We start from the raw sequence: 17,116 nt of genomic DNA, 5'->3' as shown, positions 1-17,116 counted from the left end.
GCATTAAGTACAAGGTTTAGACTGGTGAGGAGGAGTTTAATTTCTGATTATCTCCAGAATATCTCCAGAATCTCTTTTTCCAACTCTCATCCAATTTACAATCAGTAATTTTTGCAGTATCCTGTCCATCACCTTTCAAAGGCTCTCAACTCCTTATCACAATTTCACTTCTCCTCTAGGACTCAGGATGTTGCATCTCCTTGAGGAGACATACCACTCCTTGGCTGCTTCCCTGTGAGGAGATATGCATACTGACTTGGGCCTTTCCTCTTGAGGGGGAAAGGCCCTGCAGGGCCCTCACACATGAGAAGAACCCCAAACTGAACCCATTCTGCAAACAGGTTCCCTTCACAACTTCCTGACAAAATGTTAAACCCCCTTTTTCTACTGAGAGACATAATCCCTCTATAGGATCTAGTTCTCCTATCTTCTTTAAAGGGACTCCTTCCATATAGGACAGCAACCACATCCTTGTCTACACATTTCAAATGCATTGTGTAAATTACCAGAAGGAATGCCATCTAGTGATCATTCAGAATATCACACCCTCCATATGCTTTAACAGTTAACAGATAATCTCTGTTATTCCACTGCATTCTTACAATCTGTAATACATCCAGGTGAAAAGCAGCAGTATCCCCCACATAGAATTCTACCAGGGTCTCTTTAGGGTTATAAAAGGCTCCTTGCTGGGAGACCCATCACATCAAAATAGTTCTGAACAGGGCCTGTTGAAAAAGCAGTACTCGATCAGTGTTCTTCAAAATGGTTGCTTTCGTTTCAACTGTACAAAAAAATATAAAGGGTGAGAGGCAAGAGGAAGTGTCTATTCTGGCAGCTCTTCTCCCCAGGCTCTGTGGGTTTTACCTACTGAGTACTGTTCACTACTGCCACTGTTCTTGCTAGGCAGCTATTGAACACCCTCTCCTCTGCAGCAGACCACTGGCCTCTTGCAGGTTTAGCCTGCTACAGCTGTACCTACTCATTTCTCTGCCACACTGCACGGCAACCTCCCACCAACAGCATCACATGGTATCTTCATCCTCAGCTGCAGTCTTGCTTCACTCCCTGTTCCCTTCACAATGGCAATAGAGCCTACAGCTCATGCGGTTTTTATTTTTATTTAATTTTTACAACATAGCGTTGCCTGTCTTAGAGGGACACCTGGGGTTATCATGTGCAAGTTTATACGGGAAGAGAGGGAAAGAATGGCAATGACACCATTCAACCAGATGAAGTAATACATTGAATATAATGTTATTTTTTGTTGTGTGTTTGTTAGAGGATTTTGCTGATCATTCACTCAGAGAAACTCTAGCATGGGAGACTGAAATCCATGGAAAAGAGGTAGAGGGAGGAGGATTCTGAGTTTGATGGGGAGATATGGGGAGAGAATCCCCCTGCTACCGAGCCCTGTCACTTTGGACAAGCTAGCATGGGGGAGCATCCAGCAGCTAGCAGGAGTAGTCTAAGCAGCAGGTTGAGAACCAGTTTGAATCCTGCTTCTTCCACCAATGCTTCCTGTGAACTTGAGCAAGTCACTCTATTGCCACAGGTGTAAACATAGATTGTAAGCCCTAAAGGGCCGATTTAAAAAACCCAGGGTGCGCCGAAAGGAGCAGACACACGTGTGGCAGGGCTGTGCGAGCACCGCGGGGATTTTCAAAGGCCTGCAGCCACACGCGCATCTACCCATGCATGCAAAATATCAGTGCCATTGGGCACTGTCCCAGCAACCTGCTACTCCTCCAGAGAGCAGGTAAGTTTGAAAAAAAACAAAAAAAAAAGTTAGCAAGATTTTAGGGGTCGGGGAGGACTGGGAGGGAACTGGGGAAAGGGCCTATCACGATGCTGTGTGCCTCTTAGAAAATGCCCCCCCCCCCCCTTACCCACGTGAGTTGATATGCACACGGGCATGCGCTGATATAAAATTGAGCGTGCATGTGCGCGCGGGTAGCGGATCTTCTAACATGCATGCGTTGATGCGCGCATGTTATAAAATCAGCACGTCCATGTGCGCACACCGGGAACCGCGCGCACATGGAAGATCAAATGTAGCTGAATTTGTAACTTGCATTGAGTTTGGATTTGGGAAAGATGAGCAATTAAATCTAAAATCCCAAAATAAATCTAAATCTAAAATCCAAAGTACTATCAAGGGCATGCCATATAGAAGTAAGTTTTAGTGTGCCTTCAGTAAAACCTTTTGGATAGCATGGACAGTTCCATTTTAAGATACACGTTACAATTTTACTGAGTCGCACACTAATAGTTTTTTAGTACAAGTTTTATTGCATAAGCCCCTTAGTGGATTATATTCTCTTTTAAAATATTTGTTTCTCTCTTTAATTAGTATTCACAAATCTGCCTATAAAAGTCGGGTTTTTATTTTATGCATGTAAGAAAATAAATATAAAATAACATTTTTATAGGGTCTTTATTTTTTTTTGGGGGGGGGATGGGCAGCTCTGTCAAGTTTGCAAGGCTGGGTTTTCATATCATTGTGTCTTTGTGTCTGCTGTATTAGCTTCATGAAATATTAACAATGAGATGATCTGCAGTGAGTTTTCCCATCTCTGAGTGTCAATGCACACTTGCCATTACATACCAGCCAGATGCTTTTCCATGCTCTGCAGCTCTTTTGCGGTTAAGGCCTCTTTTGAAAGTTTCTGGATTGGGGAGCCTCCACTTCTGGCAGATATGACATCTGAGTCCCAGACTGGGTGACGCTGAAGCAGTTTGCAAAAAAAAAAAAAAAAAAGAAGACATACAAGAAACTCTGAGTGCATTCTTACAGTCAAGTAGAAAGCAGAAAAGCGAAATGCTATAATGATATGTTCTCCTCATGTTGTAATTATAAAGGACTGTGGGGTTCAAAGATTTCTTTGGAGTTAATTTAAAAAATTGACTTTCAAATTAACCACTGTGGAAACATCAATTTGCATTTTAAATAACAAAATGCACATGGACTAGACTGGAAATAACTCAAAATATGGGCATCAACTGCCATTCCAATAAACCTTTCTGTGACATAATTCCAGGAGGCAGCTAACATGAGTGTGGGATAATTTATGGAATTGTGCCAATGTGTCAAGTATAGTCATGACAAACTTCAAGATTCCAAGTGTTAGACATGAGAAAGGATGTGCTGGCAGAAATGTTCATAAATGGTGCAATGTGCTAAAGAAAACGCAGGGTGTTACCACTGGAATCAACAACTTTCTGCTACCACATTGCATCATTATTTCAGGAAGTGAAACTGCAATGCTTAAACTCTACTGTGTCCTATAATTTTGTATCTTTTTGAGCTATATGCTAATAGGCTTTTTTTTTTTTTTTTTTAGCAAAGTACATACTGTGAGATACAAGTAGGTGCAAGTACAAATCCTCATGTTATGTACCCACTGGATTCAGCCATGGGCAGTCTGGTTAACTTATCTGGATAACTTAGACAAGATATTCAGTGGCACAGCTGCACCACTGAATACAACCAGATAAATTAAAGCTATCCGGAGAGGTTTATCTGGATAACTTTAGAACTGCCTTGCCGTATTATCAGCTTTATCCAGATAATATTGAATATCGGCATTATATGGCTAACTTAGGCCAGATGAACCCTGCGCTACAGGGGGGCGGGGGGGGGGGGGGAAAGCAGGGGGCGGTCGGGCGATAGCCTGCAGCCGGCCACCTCACAACACAGTGGTTTCGCCTGCCGCAGTGCAGCTGGCTGCAGGCTATTGCGGGCATAGCTCCACCGTTAGCCAGATAAATCAGTCCTACCCCAGAACACTCTCGCTTTATCCATCTAAAAAACTAAGGGGGTCATTTTCTAAACCTATTGCACGTGAAAAGGGACTTTTCGTGTGCAATAGCTTGCCAGGGGCGGAGTCGGGGCGGAGAGGAAGCAGACATGGCGGTATCTTCGCTGGCGGCGATAAGGTAAGTTACGTTATCGTCACAGTAGCTCCCAATAGCACCATCTTTCACGGTGGAGTTATTGGGTGCGAAAGCTGACAGCAATAACACCGCAGTGGTGCGATCGCTGCCGGCTTTCGCAGGCCACCCCCCCCCATTACCACTGGCTTCACCATTCTCTGCGAGAATGGAAAATCCAGTCCTAAAAGCCTGATTTTCAAAAGCATTCGCTTAAAACTTGGTTTTAAATGTGTAAATGCACTTTATGCAAGTAAGTGGGCTTTTGAAAATTGCTATCATAAATGCTATTCAATTGTCAATAGGTTTTACATGCATTACGTGCACATAACACAGGTAAATGGCTTTTGAAAATTGTTGTGACAGTATGTTACATTTACATGCAGTAACTCCTATAAAAATTCATGTTAGCAGGATAAATCAGTGGCTGTTATCGTGGCTGCTATGTTCAAACTTAGCTGGACAAACCACTTTGAATATGAACCTCATTATTAAAAAGTACAATGATGACTGCTCTACATATATCCTTGATATAAATATATAGATATATTACAAAGGATGGTATACATTTAAAACAGGTAACAAGTAGGCAGAACATATAGACTTCTGTATAGCTTTTACCATACTATACTGCAGGCACAAGCTACCTTTTGGTTGTAGATGTGTTAAGATGTACCTGTGGCACTGAAGCTTAGATTAGGAAGGAATTAGATTGATCAGTATAATTTCTTTCTATTTTTCATATCAAGAATGCCAAAATGTGCTTTAATAATAAGCAGTCTTAACTCATTTTCAGAGAACCCTCAAAATAAGGGTCTGCTAAAGAACCAAGTCACATGACCTAAGGTATTGCCCACCATTGTCCCAGCAGTAGAGCACATAAAGAAAAACATCACAAACAAGAGACAATAAGTACAACTTTATGAGTGAATAAAAAGGAAGAAAAGAAGGAAAGTGAATTTCTGCTCTTTTTTAAATTACTAAACAACATAAAAAGAATATTTATAAATATGCCAACAGAAGATGATTAGGGAACTATCTTTCTTCCACATAATTAAGCACAATCTTGATTTAAGAAAATGGATAAAGAAAAGCACTGGTAGAAGAGGGAAGGAACTGCTTGGTTTGTTGCTGAAAAATAAAATTTAAGAAGTTGACTGTGGCATGAGATACTTTGCTTATACACAACAATCAGTAGCATAGTCCCTCGGAGGGAACTTTCCTTCCGCATCCCCCCACCTTCCCCTCCCTTCCCCTCCCTTCCCCTCCCTTCCCCTATCTACCCCACCCCCAGCCCTACCTAAATCCCCCCCTACCTTTTGTTGTGCAAGTTACGCCTGCTTCAAGCAGGCGTAACTTGCCCGCGCCGCCTTGGCATCCCCCGGCACAGGCCGCAGTACCGGGGGACTCAGGACTGCCCCCCCGCCCGCCCCCGAACCATCGCCACGCCCCCGGACCCGCCCCAGACGGCCCCCTGACCCGCCCCTGGACATGCCTCCTCCCGCCCCTTTTACGAAGCCCCAGGACTCACGCGTGCCGGCAGCCAATGCAAAATAGGCGCACCGGCGTGCGAGGGCCCTGAGCGCGTAAATCCAGCAGGATTTACGCGCGCAGGGCTTTTAAAATCTAGCCCACAGTCTCCTCAAATAAAATAGAGAATGTCCAATTCAAATCCAAAAGTGATTTTGCAAAATATAAATATTAATGATTCATCAGAACTATCCCCCGTAATGTCATTAGTAGGCAGATACTACTGGTGAATCATTAATGTATGCCTTTTGCAAAATCACTTTTGGTTTTGAATTGGACATTAAGGGCCAGATTTTATAACATGCGCGCGGGCGTAGATTTGTTCGCGCAACCCGGAGCGAACAAATCTATGCCTGATTTTATAACATGCGTGCGCAGCCGCACGCATGTTATAAAATCCAGGGTCGGCGCACGCAAGGGGTGCACAATTGTGCAACTTGCGTGCACCGAGCCAATCAGCCTTCCTCTATTCTCTCTGAGGCCGCTCCAAAATTGGAGCGGTCCTCGGAGAGAACATTCTTTCCGCCCCCCCCCCCCCCCCCCGCACCTTCCCCTCCCTTCCCCTCTCTAACCTGCTCCCCCAACCCTAACCTGCTCCCCCAACCCTAACCAAACCCCCCCCCCAACCTTTGTTGGAGAAGTTACGCCTGCCTCTGGGTAGGTGTAACTAACGCGCGCCGGCTCTCCATCCCCTGGCCCGGTGGCTGTTCCAGAGGCCTCGGTAACGCCCCCAGGCTGGCGCCCCGCCCACGGCCCTGCCCCCGGAACGCCCATTTCTTTCAAGACCCAGGACTTACACGCGTCCCGGGGCTTGCGCGTGCCGCCGAGCCTATGCAAGATAGGCTCGGTGCGCGTAGGGGGAGGTAGGGATAGGTTTTCGGGGGTTGTGCGCGTATCTTAGGCGCGCAACCCTTTGAAAATCTACCCCAAAATTCTTTAAGGAGACTGAGTTATTGAGCTCATTTTACATTAAAGGATCTTAAATATAAAAGACTAATTTACTGATTGTTTTGCTCATTTTCTTGTGTGCTACTATCTCCACTATTGCTCTGCATGTCCTTTATTATACAACATTAGCCATGTGACACATTTTGAGTTCAATAAAGCAGATAGAAAATAAAACTGGCCACTAAGCTATTTCAAGACATGGACTGAAACATCAAAAATAAGGACTGTGGGTAGAATTTGTTAATTATATTAACATCGAAGATTAGGGGGGAAATGGCAAAGTCCCCAATCATAGTTATGTCAGGGTTCATATTACTGTGTTCTAGGATCATGATTAAATAAACTCAACCTACAAGAAAATCCCACATTATAAACAAGACTTCACAGTGTGATCATAATTGTTTCAGTCATTTTATCTCTAAATATTGCTTTCCTTTCACTCATCTCTAGTTGGCCTGAAAAATTCCCTAGACTATATTGTACCTTCCTAGTTCCGTTTTATCCTCAGTACGGTTTAAATTTTGAAAATGAGCAGTTGTTTCTCATGCTTCTTCCCCTGCAGACTGCATTTCTTTCCACTGCCTGCTGCTATAGGTTGGCACAGTTGTTCTTTTTTCCATCATGACACACCTGACAGATGATGGTCACATGCATGACACTTGCACACTACATTTAACATCTATACTAAAAATAAAATCCTTGATATTTTATTGTTAAAAATGATGCAGGAGAAAGATAAAATATTATTTAATTCTAGCAACTGCTTGTAAAATAGCATTATTAATTTTTTTTTCACAAAAATTTTAATCTTTACTTACTGCAGGAGTGAGAAATCTAGGACTGATATGCATATACAGCATGCAGTTTTTCGATACAGACAAACTCTCATGCACTTCACTGTCAACCTCAGAAAGGTCTGATTTCTTCTGGAGTTTAATCAGAGCAGAGTTAGGAAATTGCCCCTTTCAACTCACCATACAAAAAATATATTCAAATTCTGATTTCCCCTTAGTAATAGAACTTCAAAATCCCTTCCCTGCCAGCCACTTTGTAAAATAACATGAAAACCTGCTAAAAAGACATTTAGAAATTATGTAGAATACTGGCCATACCATAAGAGCACTAACACCCAGGACTTTAACAACAACAACAACAACAACAACAACCTTATCTATGAAAAACCAAGACTGCAAATATAGAACACAGTACACATTATTGGAAAAACAAAGAAAGCCAGACTGCTCTAGACTCCTACATAGAATCTAAATCCTAGTTAGCAGAATCCCTCCCCTCTGTCAAACATGCAGAATGCAGACTGACTTATCTAATACGGAATAAAAGACCATAAATTATAAACAAGAATACAGAGAAAAACTGAAACTCCAAAAAGCGGGGGGAAGGGGAGATACGGCATATATCGGGATTTACATGTGTTATGTCTGTGTATTCTTAAGTATGCATCTCAAGGAAATTACCAGTTTTACCAATTAGTCCACCAGTTCTCCAAAGTCCTTCTTCAGGTCATTGAGACTCTCCTGGTTCTTCTGTCTCAACTCCTCCCAGTCCACAAGATCTCCCAACTGGCCATTAGTGTACATTAACCCATTTAATTTCCCTTTAGATAATTACCTGGTATAAAATTACACAAGTAAGCTGGCAAATCTTTAAAAAGGGACTGATTTTAAAAAGCATTTATATGCTTACAATTGGGTTTTACACTTGTGAATACACTTTACCTGTGTAAGTGGGGTTTTGAAAATTGCTACAGTATAAGCCATTGAACTGTCCTTAGGATATTCAAGTGTAAGTACACTTTACACACGTTATTGGCTTTTTAAAATTGCTATGATAGTATGTTACATTTACACATGTAACTCCTTTTAAAATTATCCTTTATGTGCACGTCTTTTAAAATAGCAACTTACACGTGTAACTGTTGACTCCACCTGAATGCGCTTAGACTGCCTCGCTTTTAAGCATGTATATATGTGCCCAAAAGTGAAAATATGTGTGTATTTTCAACTTTTATAAAAATTGAAATATGTGAGTAGTGGTTAATTATGTGTATATATGCTAATTTTTATGGGCCCAATATTCAGTGATATCCGAGTATGTAACTTAGGCCAATATGATTTATCGGACTGATTTACATGGGATATTCAGTGGTATGGCTATGCCGTTGAAAAGCCACATAAAAATCACTATTTAGACAGATACATTAAATTTGGGGAAGGTAAACCTGCTCTGTGGCATATCTAACTTATCTAATAAATTAGCCCCAATAATTGTGAAAACAGCTGCTTATCCAATTAAGTTATCAGGATAAGTAGTGCTACACCAATCTGCCCACTGCCTACCCACTGACAATCTGGCTATGTACTTAGCTGGATATTCAGTGGCTGCCACTTACCCAAATTAGTCCTATTTACCCAGCTAAATGCTTTTTCAAAATCTGGCTCTACCTGCATATGTCTTTGAAAATTCCCCCCAAAATATATTTAGAGAAAAGAGAAAGAAGGCCTAAGAATAAGACTGAAATAAAAAGCAGTAATGGCATAAACACTCAATATGATAATTGGCACAAATCTAGGCATGTGTTACAGACCCGGTCGCTGCACTCGCGACCGGGACCTTACCTTCTCTTCCAGGGTCCCGGGCGCTCCACCCTGGTTCGCCGGTTCGAGGGAGATGCTGCCGAGTTGCTGAGTTCAGCCCCTCCCCTCCTAAGCGCGCGCGCACGCGAGGAGAGTGAATTTAAAGAGCCTTTCCCGCCACAGGGTGGGCCGCCCCTTTTCATGATGTCAGACGCCGGCAAATACTTAAGGCCGGCGTCTGCCCCTGTTTGATGCCTGGTTCGCCTTCTGATGCTTAGCTTGCTGTGTGCTCTGGGCACTTGCCTGCTTCCTTGCTGGTTCCAGTTCCAGTTGCTCCAGTTCCAGTTGCTCCAGTTCCAGTTGCTCCATTCCCAGCTGTTCCAGTTCCAGTCCCGGTTGTTCCAGTTCCAGGTCTGGATCTTCCTCTCGTGTTCTAGCACCCGCTTCAGTTCCAGTCCCGGTCCTTCGTGTTCCAGGTTCCTGTCCCTGCTTCTGTTCCGGTTCCTGACCTTCCCTTCATCTCCTGGTACTGCTTCTCTGGTTCCGACTTCAGCCTGCCTACGACCCTCCATGTCTGCTGCCTGCCTCGACCCCGGACCGTCTCTACTGGTTTCACTGATCGCCTAAGCCCCAGCGGCCCGGGCTCCTACGGGCTCCTCCTGGGGGAGCCTCGGGCTTCCAGGGTGAAGTCATCGTCTTCAGTCTCCTAAGGCCCAGCGGCCCGGCTCCTACGGGCTCCTCCTGGGGGAGTCTCGGGTCTCCAGGGTGAAGATCTATCTCATCGCTCTACCAGGTATCCGCCTCCCGGCCTGTGTCCCACTTACGGAGACTCCTCTTCTCACCATCTCTCTTCTCCGTCAGGCCGGCCCAAGGGTCCACCAAGATATTCACAACAGCATGCTCATTTAAATCATTTGTTTTATCTCTAGTGTATTCAAAGTTCAATAAAATAGATATAAACAAGATTTTGTTAAGGTATAGAAAAAATTATTATTGACATTATGGTAATAACATGCCAAGGATATCCTCAAACGTAACCTCATTTGTCATATTTTCACACCTCAAGCCAATGCTGATCTACTATAACTTTTCAGTAAATATCTGGTTAGTAATATTAATAATAATAGTACAAGTAATAAACTTATCTGATTTCTTATTACAAGTAAATACAGTATAGATAATAATTTCAGCTACTTGAAATGGAACAAATGCATATTACAATATTACTGTGGTATAACTCATCACAGTACTAACTGAGCTACTGAAAAGCTTGCAGGAATATATCATTCCAACTTCTGTCAAAGCTTATGAAAGAGCAGTGAGAGAAATAGAAATATGTTTCCAGTACAGAGGCATTCCTCCATGCAAATACTGACACAGCAGGAGGAGAGAAAGTATCTTTTAAAGAATACTACTGATGGGAATCAAATATAACGGCTGGCACACATCCTGTGATCAGACCTCCCAGACAGTAAAAAAGTTAAGTTCCCAGTTAAGGAAATGTTGGTGGTAGATCATGTATCACTACTACCTCATTTGTTTGATTAGGGACAGAGCTTTAGAGAGCAGACTTCAAACGTGGTCCTTCTTACTGCAAAATCGGCAAAATTCCTTGGATTGGGTTCTCTCCTTGGAATACCTCCAGCCTAAAGAGTCCCATATTACAAGACAGAATAGCTGTCTCCAAAGGCTGGCCATTTTATAGTTTGTAAGGACTTAAAGTTTATCTTCTGAGGCACTTGATAACATACTATTTTAAGGGATCAATATTCAAACAGCCCGTACTGTGTGTACTGTACACAAAATTTCAAAGCGAAAGTACATGTATTTTTATCTTTGAGAATTAGCATGTGCAAAGTATTCACTCTGGATGTAGATGAACACTTTGCGCCTTCTGTCTGTGCAGATGGTGCTGGATTAAAATAGTCTGCGTACGTTTCAAAATTCAATGAGTGTGCACCATTGGTCTCCTACAACCTACACACCTCCACAGGAAATCCTCTTTTACCCCATGTGAAACCAGTGTGTAATGGAAGACTCATCTGAGGAAGGCAATTTTCAGTCAGGCCATTTTACCTGGGTAAATACCTATTTACCAGGTAAATTACTTTGAAAATTGCCCTTTAAGGGGGTAATTTTGTAACTGCCTGCATTGGTGTAAAGTCCATGGGTAAGTTTTACTTGTGGATGTTGCACCAATTTGTAAAGTGAAAGCATGCACATACTTTCACTTTGAAAATCCCCCCTGGTAATCTGCCTGTATGCATTTACACCAGCTAAGTTCTACGGGCAGGATTCCCGAGAAAATTTACACGCATACTTTTGAAACTTCACAAGTATGCGCAGAAATGCAAACCCCTGTGCCCACCACTGCTCCCGGGAAGTTCTCTTCACATATCCAGAGGCACCACCCAGATGTTTACGCAATCACTGGGAGGACAACATTTTCTAAAATTCTATATTAGATTTTAATTGACATAAATCAACAATATAGAGGATGCTTAAGTTTTAATTAGGATATTTGTTTAGTGATCCAACCTTTGGACATGATGAATCAATTTTTACTTTTGTGCCGGCTTACAAAGCTGCATTGTTTTAATTAAAATTCTATACATCTGATCTCAGCAATACAATAAGGGCCAGATTTTAAAAGGGTTTCGCGCATAAGGTACGCGCGTAACCCTTTTAAAACGCCCCTGCGCGCGCCGAGCCTATGCAAAATAGGCTCGGCGGCGTGCGCAAGCCCCGGGATGCGCGTAAGTCCCGGGGCTTGCAAAAAGGGGCGGCTGGGGGTGTGGCCAGGGGGGCGTGGTGTCGTCTTGGGGGCATGTTCGGGGGCGTGTGGGCGGTCCGGGGGCGTGGCCGAGTGCTCCGACACAGCGGCCTGTGTTGGGGCCTGCCACGCCAGCAGACAGCCGGCGCGCGTAGGTTACTACTGCCCGGAGGCAGGCATAACGTTTCGAATAAAGGTGGGGGGGGGGGGGTTTAGATAGGGCCGGGGGGGTGGGTTAGGTAGGGGAAGGGAGGGGAGGCAAAAGGAAAGTTCCCTCCGCGGTCGCTCTGATTTCGGAGCGGCCTCGGAGGGAACGGGCAGCGCATGCATTGCTCGGCGCGCGTATCTTATAAAATCCAGCGTACTTTTGTTTGCGCCTGGTGCACCAACAAAAGTATGCGTGCGGGTAGATTTATAAAATCTACCCCAAAGACAGCAATATCCTTTTTACCAATGGAAAGCTTTTTTTATGCTGTAGGTCCCCAATGGTATCCCTACTAAGGTGTATAGCTTTGTAGCAAGGCTATGTATGTAGAGCAGGAGGGGGTGCATGCCATCTACGCCACAGCATCCCCATGTGAAGCTCCCGCAGCGGTCGCTGCCTGCTGCTGTATAAGACAGAGACTGCTAGAGTAAGTATGATCTTTAACTTGGAAATCAGAGAATGAGGTTTTTTTTTCTGATTTGTTAAGGAGGAATCCTAGGACAAGTACATTGGAATCTGGATTTGGAGAAGATTTAACAGATTTTCTTGTTAATTTTCCTTTTGTGTGGGAAGAGAATTGTATTTTTATTTATTTATTTTTCTACTTATTTATTTCCACAATTTCTGTTCCACCAATCCACAATCTCAGCAGATTACAGTCAACCTACACAGTAAAGCATAACAAAACCTTATACAACACAGAACAGAAACATGCAAAACTGTTCTACTTTGGAATTACTTTGAAAGACTTTTTTCCCGCTTTTCCCTTTTTGAATATTTGGATTTGCTCTGTTTTGCTCATCTGTATCTCTAAACCTGAGAGATGCAGTATCACCAAACAAAGGAGGTTTGGATATCTATCCAGTGTCCAAGGGAGAAAGAGAAGTATGGAACAGGAGAAAAGTGGCTCCCATTTGGTGTTAACTACTACAGATACCCATTTGGTATTTGCGGAAGAAGCCAGAAGACAACTATCAGACACAATGGAATAAAAAGAGAGGAAAGGAGGAGTAAGAGCTTGATATCAAGTCATCTGATTCAGGGTTTAGCAAATAGGAATTAAATTGTGTCAATCACCCCACCAGAATAGAAGTCCCAAGAGGAATCCCAAGCTAGTCCCTGAGTAGGGAAGGACTTGGCTAGGACTTCACTGCTAAATAAATTACAGATTCACTTATTTATCCAAAGTAACTTTTATTTTAATAAAACTGAAAACCTGGCTGTTTGAGCATGCCTTTACTAATTCAGGGTATTCCCCTTCCCCCTTTCCTTTTCTTTCCATCTAGTTTTAGTTGCTTAGAGGAAGATTTATTGTAGGAATGTATTGATAATATTTAGGTATTTTATTGACTGTTTATTTGTATCTGTTTTATAGGTTTTGAGAAATATTATATTGTTTTATGATGTTTGAATATTTTTATCATGTACACCGATATGATATTTTTTTGAATACCGGTATAAAAAAGTGAACAAAGAAATAAATAGATATTCAAAACAAATCAATAAATTGGTGACTAGAAAGTTTTTAAATAATGTTTATTTAGTATTATCAAATCACAATCACAATCTAAGAGTCACACTAATTCTCTAACATAGACAAGCATATGTGCTGGGGAGGTACCCGTACTGGAGAAGGTTTTCATGGGTAATGATTCAGACAAACTGAACAAAATCACTGTGAACCTAGAAAATGTGGTAGGCCTGACTGACAAACTGAAAAGTAGTAAATCACCTGGACTGGATGGTATACACCTCAGGGATCTGAAGGAACTAAAAAATGAAATTTCAGACCTATTAGTAAAAATTTGTAACCTATCATTAAAATCATCCATTGTACCTGAAGACTGGAGGATAGCTAATGTAACCCCAATATTTAAAAAGGGCTCCAGGGGTGATCCAGGAAACTACAGACTGATTAGCCTGACTTCAGTGCCAGGAAAAATAGTGGAAAGTGTTCTAAACATTAAAATCACAGAACATATAGAAAGACATGGTTTAATGGAACAAAGTCAGCATGGCTTTACCCAAGGCAAGTCTTGCCTCACAAATCTGATTCACTTTTTTGAAGGAGTTAATAAACATGTGGACAAAGGTGAACCGGTAGATGTAGTAGATTTTCAGAAGGCGTTTGACAAAGTTCCTCATGAGAGGCTTCTAGGAAAAGTAAAAAGTCATGGGATATGAGCGATGTCCTTTCGTGGATTGCAAACTGGCTAAAAGACAGGAAACAGAGAGTAGGATTAAATGGACAATTTTCTCAGTGGAAGGGAGTGGGCAGTGGAGTGCCTCAGGGATCTGTTTTGGGACCTTTACTTTTCAATATATTTATAAATGATCTGGAATGAAATACGACGAGTGAGATAATCAAATTTGCAGATGATACAAAATTGTTCAGAGTAGTCAAGTCACAAGCAAATTGTGATAAATTGCAGGATGACCTTGTGAGACTGGAAAATTGGGCATCAAAATGGCAGATGAAATTTAATGTGGATAAGTGCAAGGTGATGCATATAGGGAAAAATAACCCATGCTATAGTTACACAATGTTAGGTTCCATATTAGGTGCTACAACCCAAGATAGAGATCTAGACGTCATAGTGGATAACACATTGAAATCATCAGTTCAGTGTGCTGCGGCAGTCAAAAAAGTAAACAGAATGTTGGGAATTATTAGAAAGAGAATGGTGAATAAAACGGAAAATGTCATAATGCCTCTGTATCGCTCCATGGTGAGACCACACCTTGAATACTGTGTACAATTCTGGTCACCGCATCTCAAAAAATATATAGTTGCAATGGAGAAGGTACAGAGAAGGGCTACCAAAATGATAAGGGGAATGGAACAGCTCCCCTATGAGGAAAGACTAAAGAGGTTAGGACTTTTCAGCTTGGAGAAGAGACGGCTGAGGGGGGAATATGATAGAGGTGTTTAAAATCATGAGAGGTCTAGAACGGATAGATGTGAATCGGTTATTTACTCTTTCGGATAATAGAAAGACTAGGGGGCACTCCATGAAGTTAGCATGGGGCACATTTAAAACTAATCAGAGAAAGTTGTTTTTTACTCAACGCACAATTAAACTCTGGAATTTGTTGCCAGAGGATGTGGTTAGTGCAGTTAGTATAGCTGTGTTTAAAAAAGGATTGGATACGTTCTTGGAGGAGAAGTCCATTACCTGCTATTAATTAAGTTGACTTAGAAAATAGCCACTGCTATTACTAGCAACGGTAACATGGAATAGACTTAGTTTTTGGGTACTTGCCAGGTTCTTATGGCCTGGATTGGCCACTGTTGGAAACAGGATGCTGGACTTGATGGACCCTTGGTCTGACCCAGTATGGCATGTTCTTATGTTGTTAAACATCAACAATTTTAAAATCTACCAAAAATCCTTACTAGGTCCCTAGTTTTGCTGATGAAAAGCCGGTTTCCTCAGGGGACTATACCCACCCAACAATAAAAAACACACATAGAGGTAGATCTTCAAAACATACGACCCATATGACATAGTGAGGGCAAAAGTAGTGCCGGCGCCATTTTGAATATTGCCAATATTCAAAATGGCGCCGGCGCTACCTTTGCCCTATGTCATACGACCCGTATGACATAGTGAGGTCAAAAGTAGCGCAGGCGCCATTTTGAATATTGGCAATACGGCATGAGTGCAGGAGGTCGCTCCCGGACCCCCGCTGGACTTTTGGCAAGTCTTGTGGGGGGTCAGGAGGCCCCCCCAAGCTGGCAAAAAGTCCCTGGGGGTCCAGCGGGGGTCCGGGAGCGATCTCCTGCACTCGTGACGTTGGGTGACAGGAACCAAAATGGTGCTGGCGCTACCTTTGCCCTGTCATATGGTAAGGGCAAAAGGCCACCGGCGCCATTTCTATTAACGAAGCCGTGGCCCGAGAGCGGGAGATCGCACCGGGACCCCCCCACTGGACCCCAGGTAATTTAAAACATTTGGGGGGGGGGTTTGGGAGGGTGGGGGATTTGTTTTAAAGGATCAGGGTGGGTTATAGGGTTGTTTTGGTGTGCCGGTTTTCCCACCCTCCCCCGATTTACGATTTTTTACGATTAAAAAAAAAAAACATGACGATCAGATTTCCCTCCCCCCCCAGCCAAAATCGATCGTTAAGACAATCGATCACACGATTCACATCCCTAGTAAACACCGAAGCAAAGAAATAATTTAATCTTTCCGCGATGGCCTTATCTTCTCTAAGTGCCCCTTTAACCCCTTGATCATATAACGGTCAAACTGACTCCCTCACAGGCTTTCTGCTTCGGATATATTTTAAAAAGTTTTTACTGTGAGTTTTTGCCTCTACAGCCAACTTCTTTTCAAATTCTCTCTTAGCCTGTCTTATCAATGTCTTACATTTAACTTGCCAATGTTTATGCTTTATCCTATTTTCTTCTGTTGGATCCTTCTTCCAATTTTTGAATGAAGATCTTTTGGCTAAGGACAGGTTAGAGGACAGGTGAGAGGACAGGTGAGGAAATACCCAAATATTCCAGATGTCTCAATAGAATCCCATGATCAATGGTATTGAAAGCAGAGAAAATATCTGAAAAGACCATCAGGAACTTACAGCCTGAATCAAATCCCTCCGAATAATCTCAAAAGGAGCAAGATTTCATGATAAGCTTGAAAGCCATATTGGCATTCATCCAACACATTATGTTCCTCAATATAGTTTTGTAGCTGGTCTAACACTATTTTCTCAAGTATTTTGGATAACAGTGGCAATGTTGAAATTGATCGATAGCTTGCTAACTCAGCAGGATTTAAATTAGTATATTTTTTAGTATTGGTCGCACTGAAGCAATTTTCAGGGCAGGGTGAACATATCCCTCATTGAGGGCATCATTGACAAGATTGGCAATAAAACCACTAACCTCAGGACATAGAACATTTATCAATGAAGTACAGCATGAATCAAATGTACAGTAAGTGTCTTTCACTGTCTTTAGGACAGCACTAACCTCTAAGAATGAAGTCGAGGAGAAGTTGTCCAATAAAATAACAGGATCATTGTGGGGTGAGGAGAAAAGCTGTGGGATGAAAAGGGATTAGCTGGGGAATGTGTCTGTGTGTGAGAGACAAGAGATTGGTGCTGAGTTATGGGCATGCATGC

At 42.5% G+C, this 17,116-nt stretch overlaps 1 protein-coding gene across 1 annotated transcript in view; it reads right to left on the bottom strand.

The window, feature by feature from the left end:
- The window catches only part of C2H8orf34 (chromosome 2 C8orf34 homolog), a 624,237-nt gene that overhangs the window by 115,292 nt on the left and 491,829 nt on the right, over positions 1 to 17,116 (bottom strand). The window contains exon 12 of the mRNA XM_029591437.1: positions 2,609 to 2,729. Coding sequence (XP_029447297.1) covers positions 2,609 to 2,729 — 121 coding nt within the window. The remainder of the gene's footprint in view (positions 1 to 2,608; positions 2,730 to 17,116) is intronic.

This window comes from Rhinatrema bivittatum, chromosome 2 (genome assembly GCF_901001135.1).
Source record: "Rhinatrema bivittatum chromosome 2, aRhiBiv1.1, whole genome shotgun sequence".
Lineage (NCBI taxonomy): Eukaryota > Metazoa > Chordata > Amphibia > Gymnophiona > Rhinatrematidae > Rhinatrema > Rhinatrema bivittatum.
The sequence above is the reverse complement of the archived record's forward strand: the minus strand, read 5'-3'. Positions and strand labels throughout refer to the sequence as shown.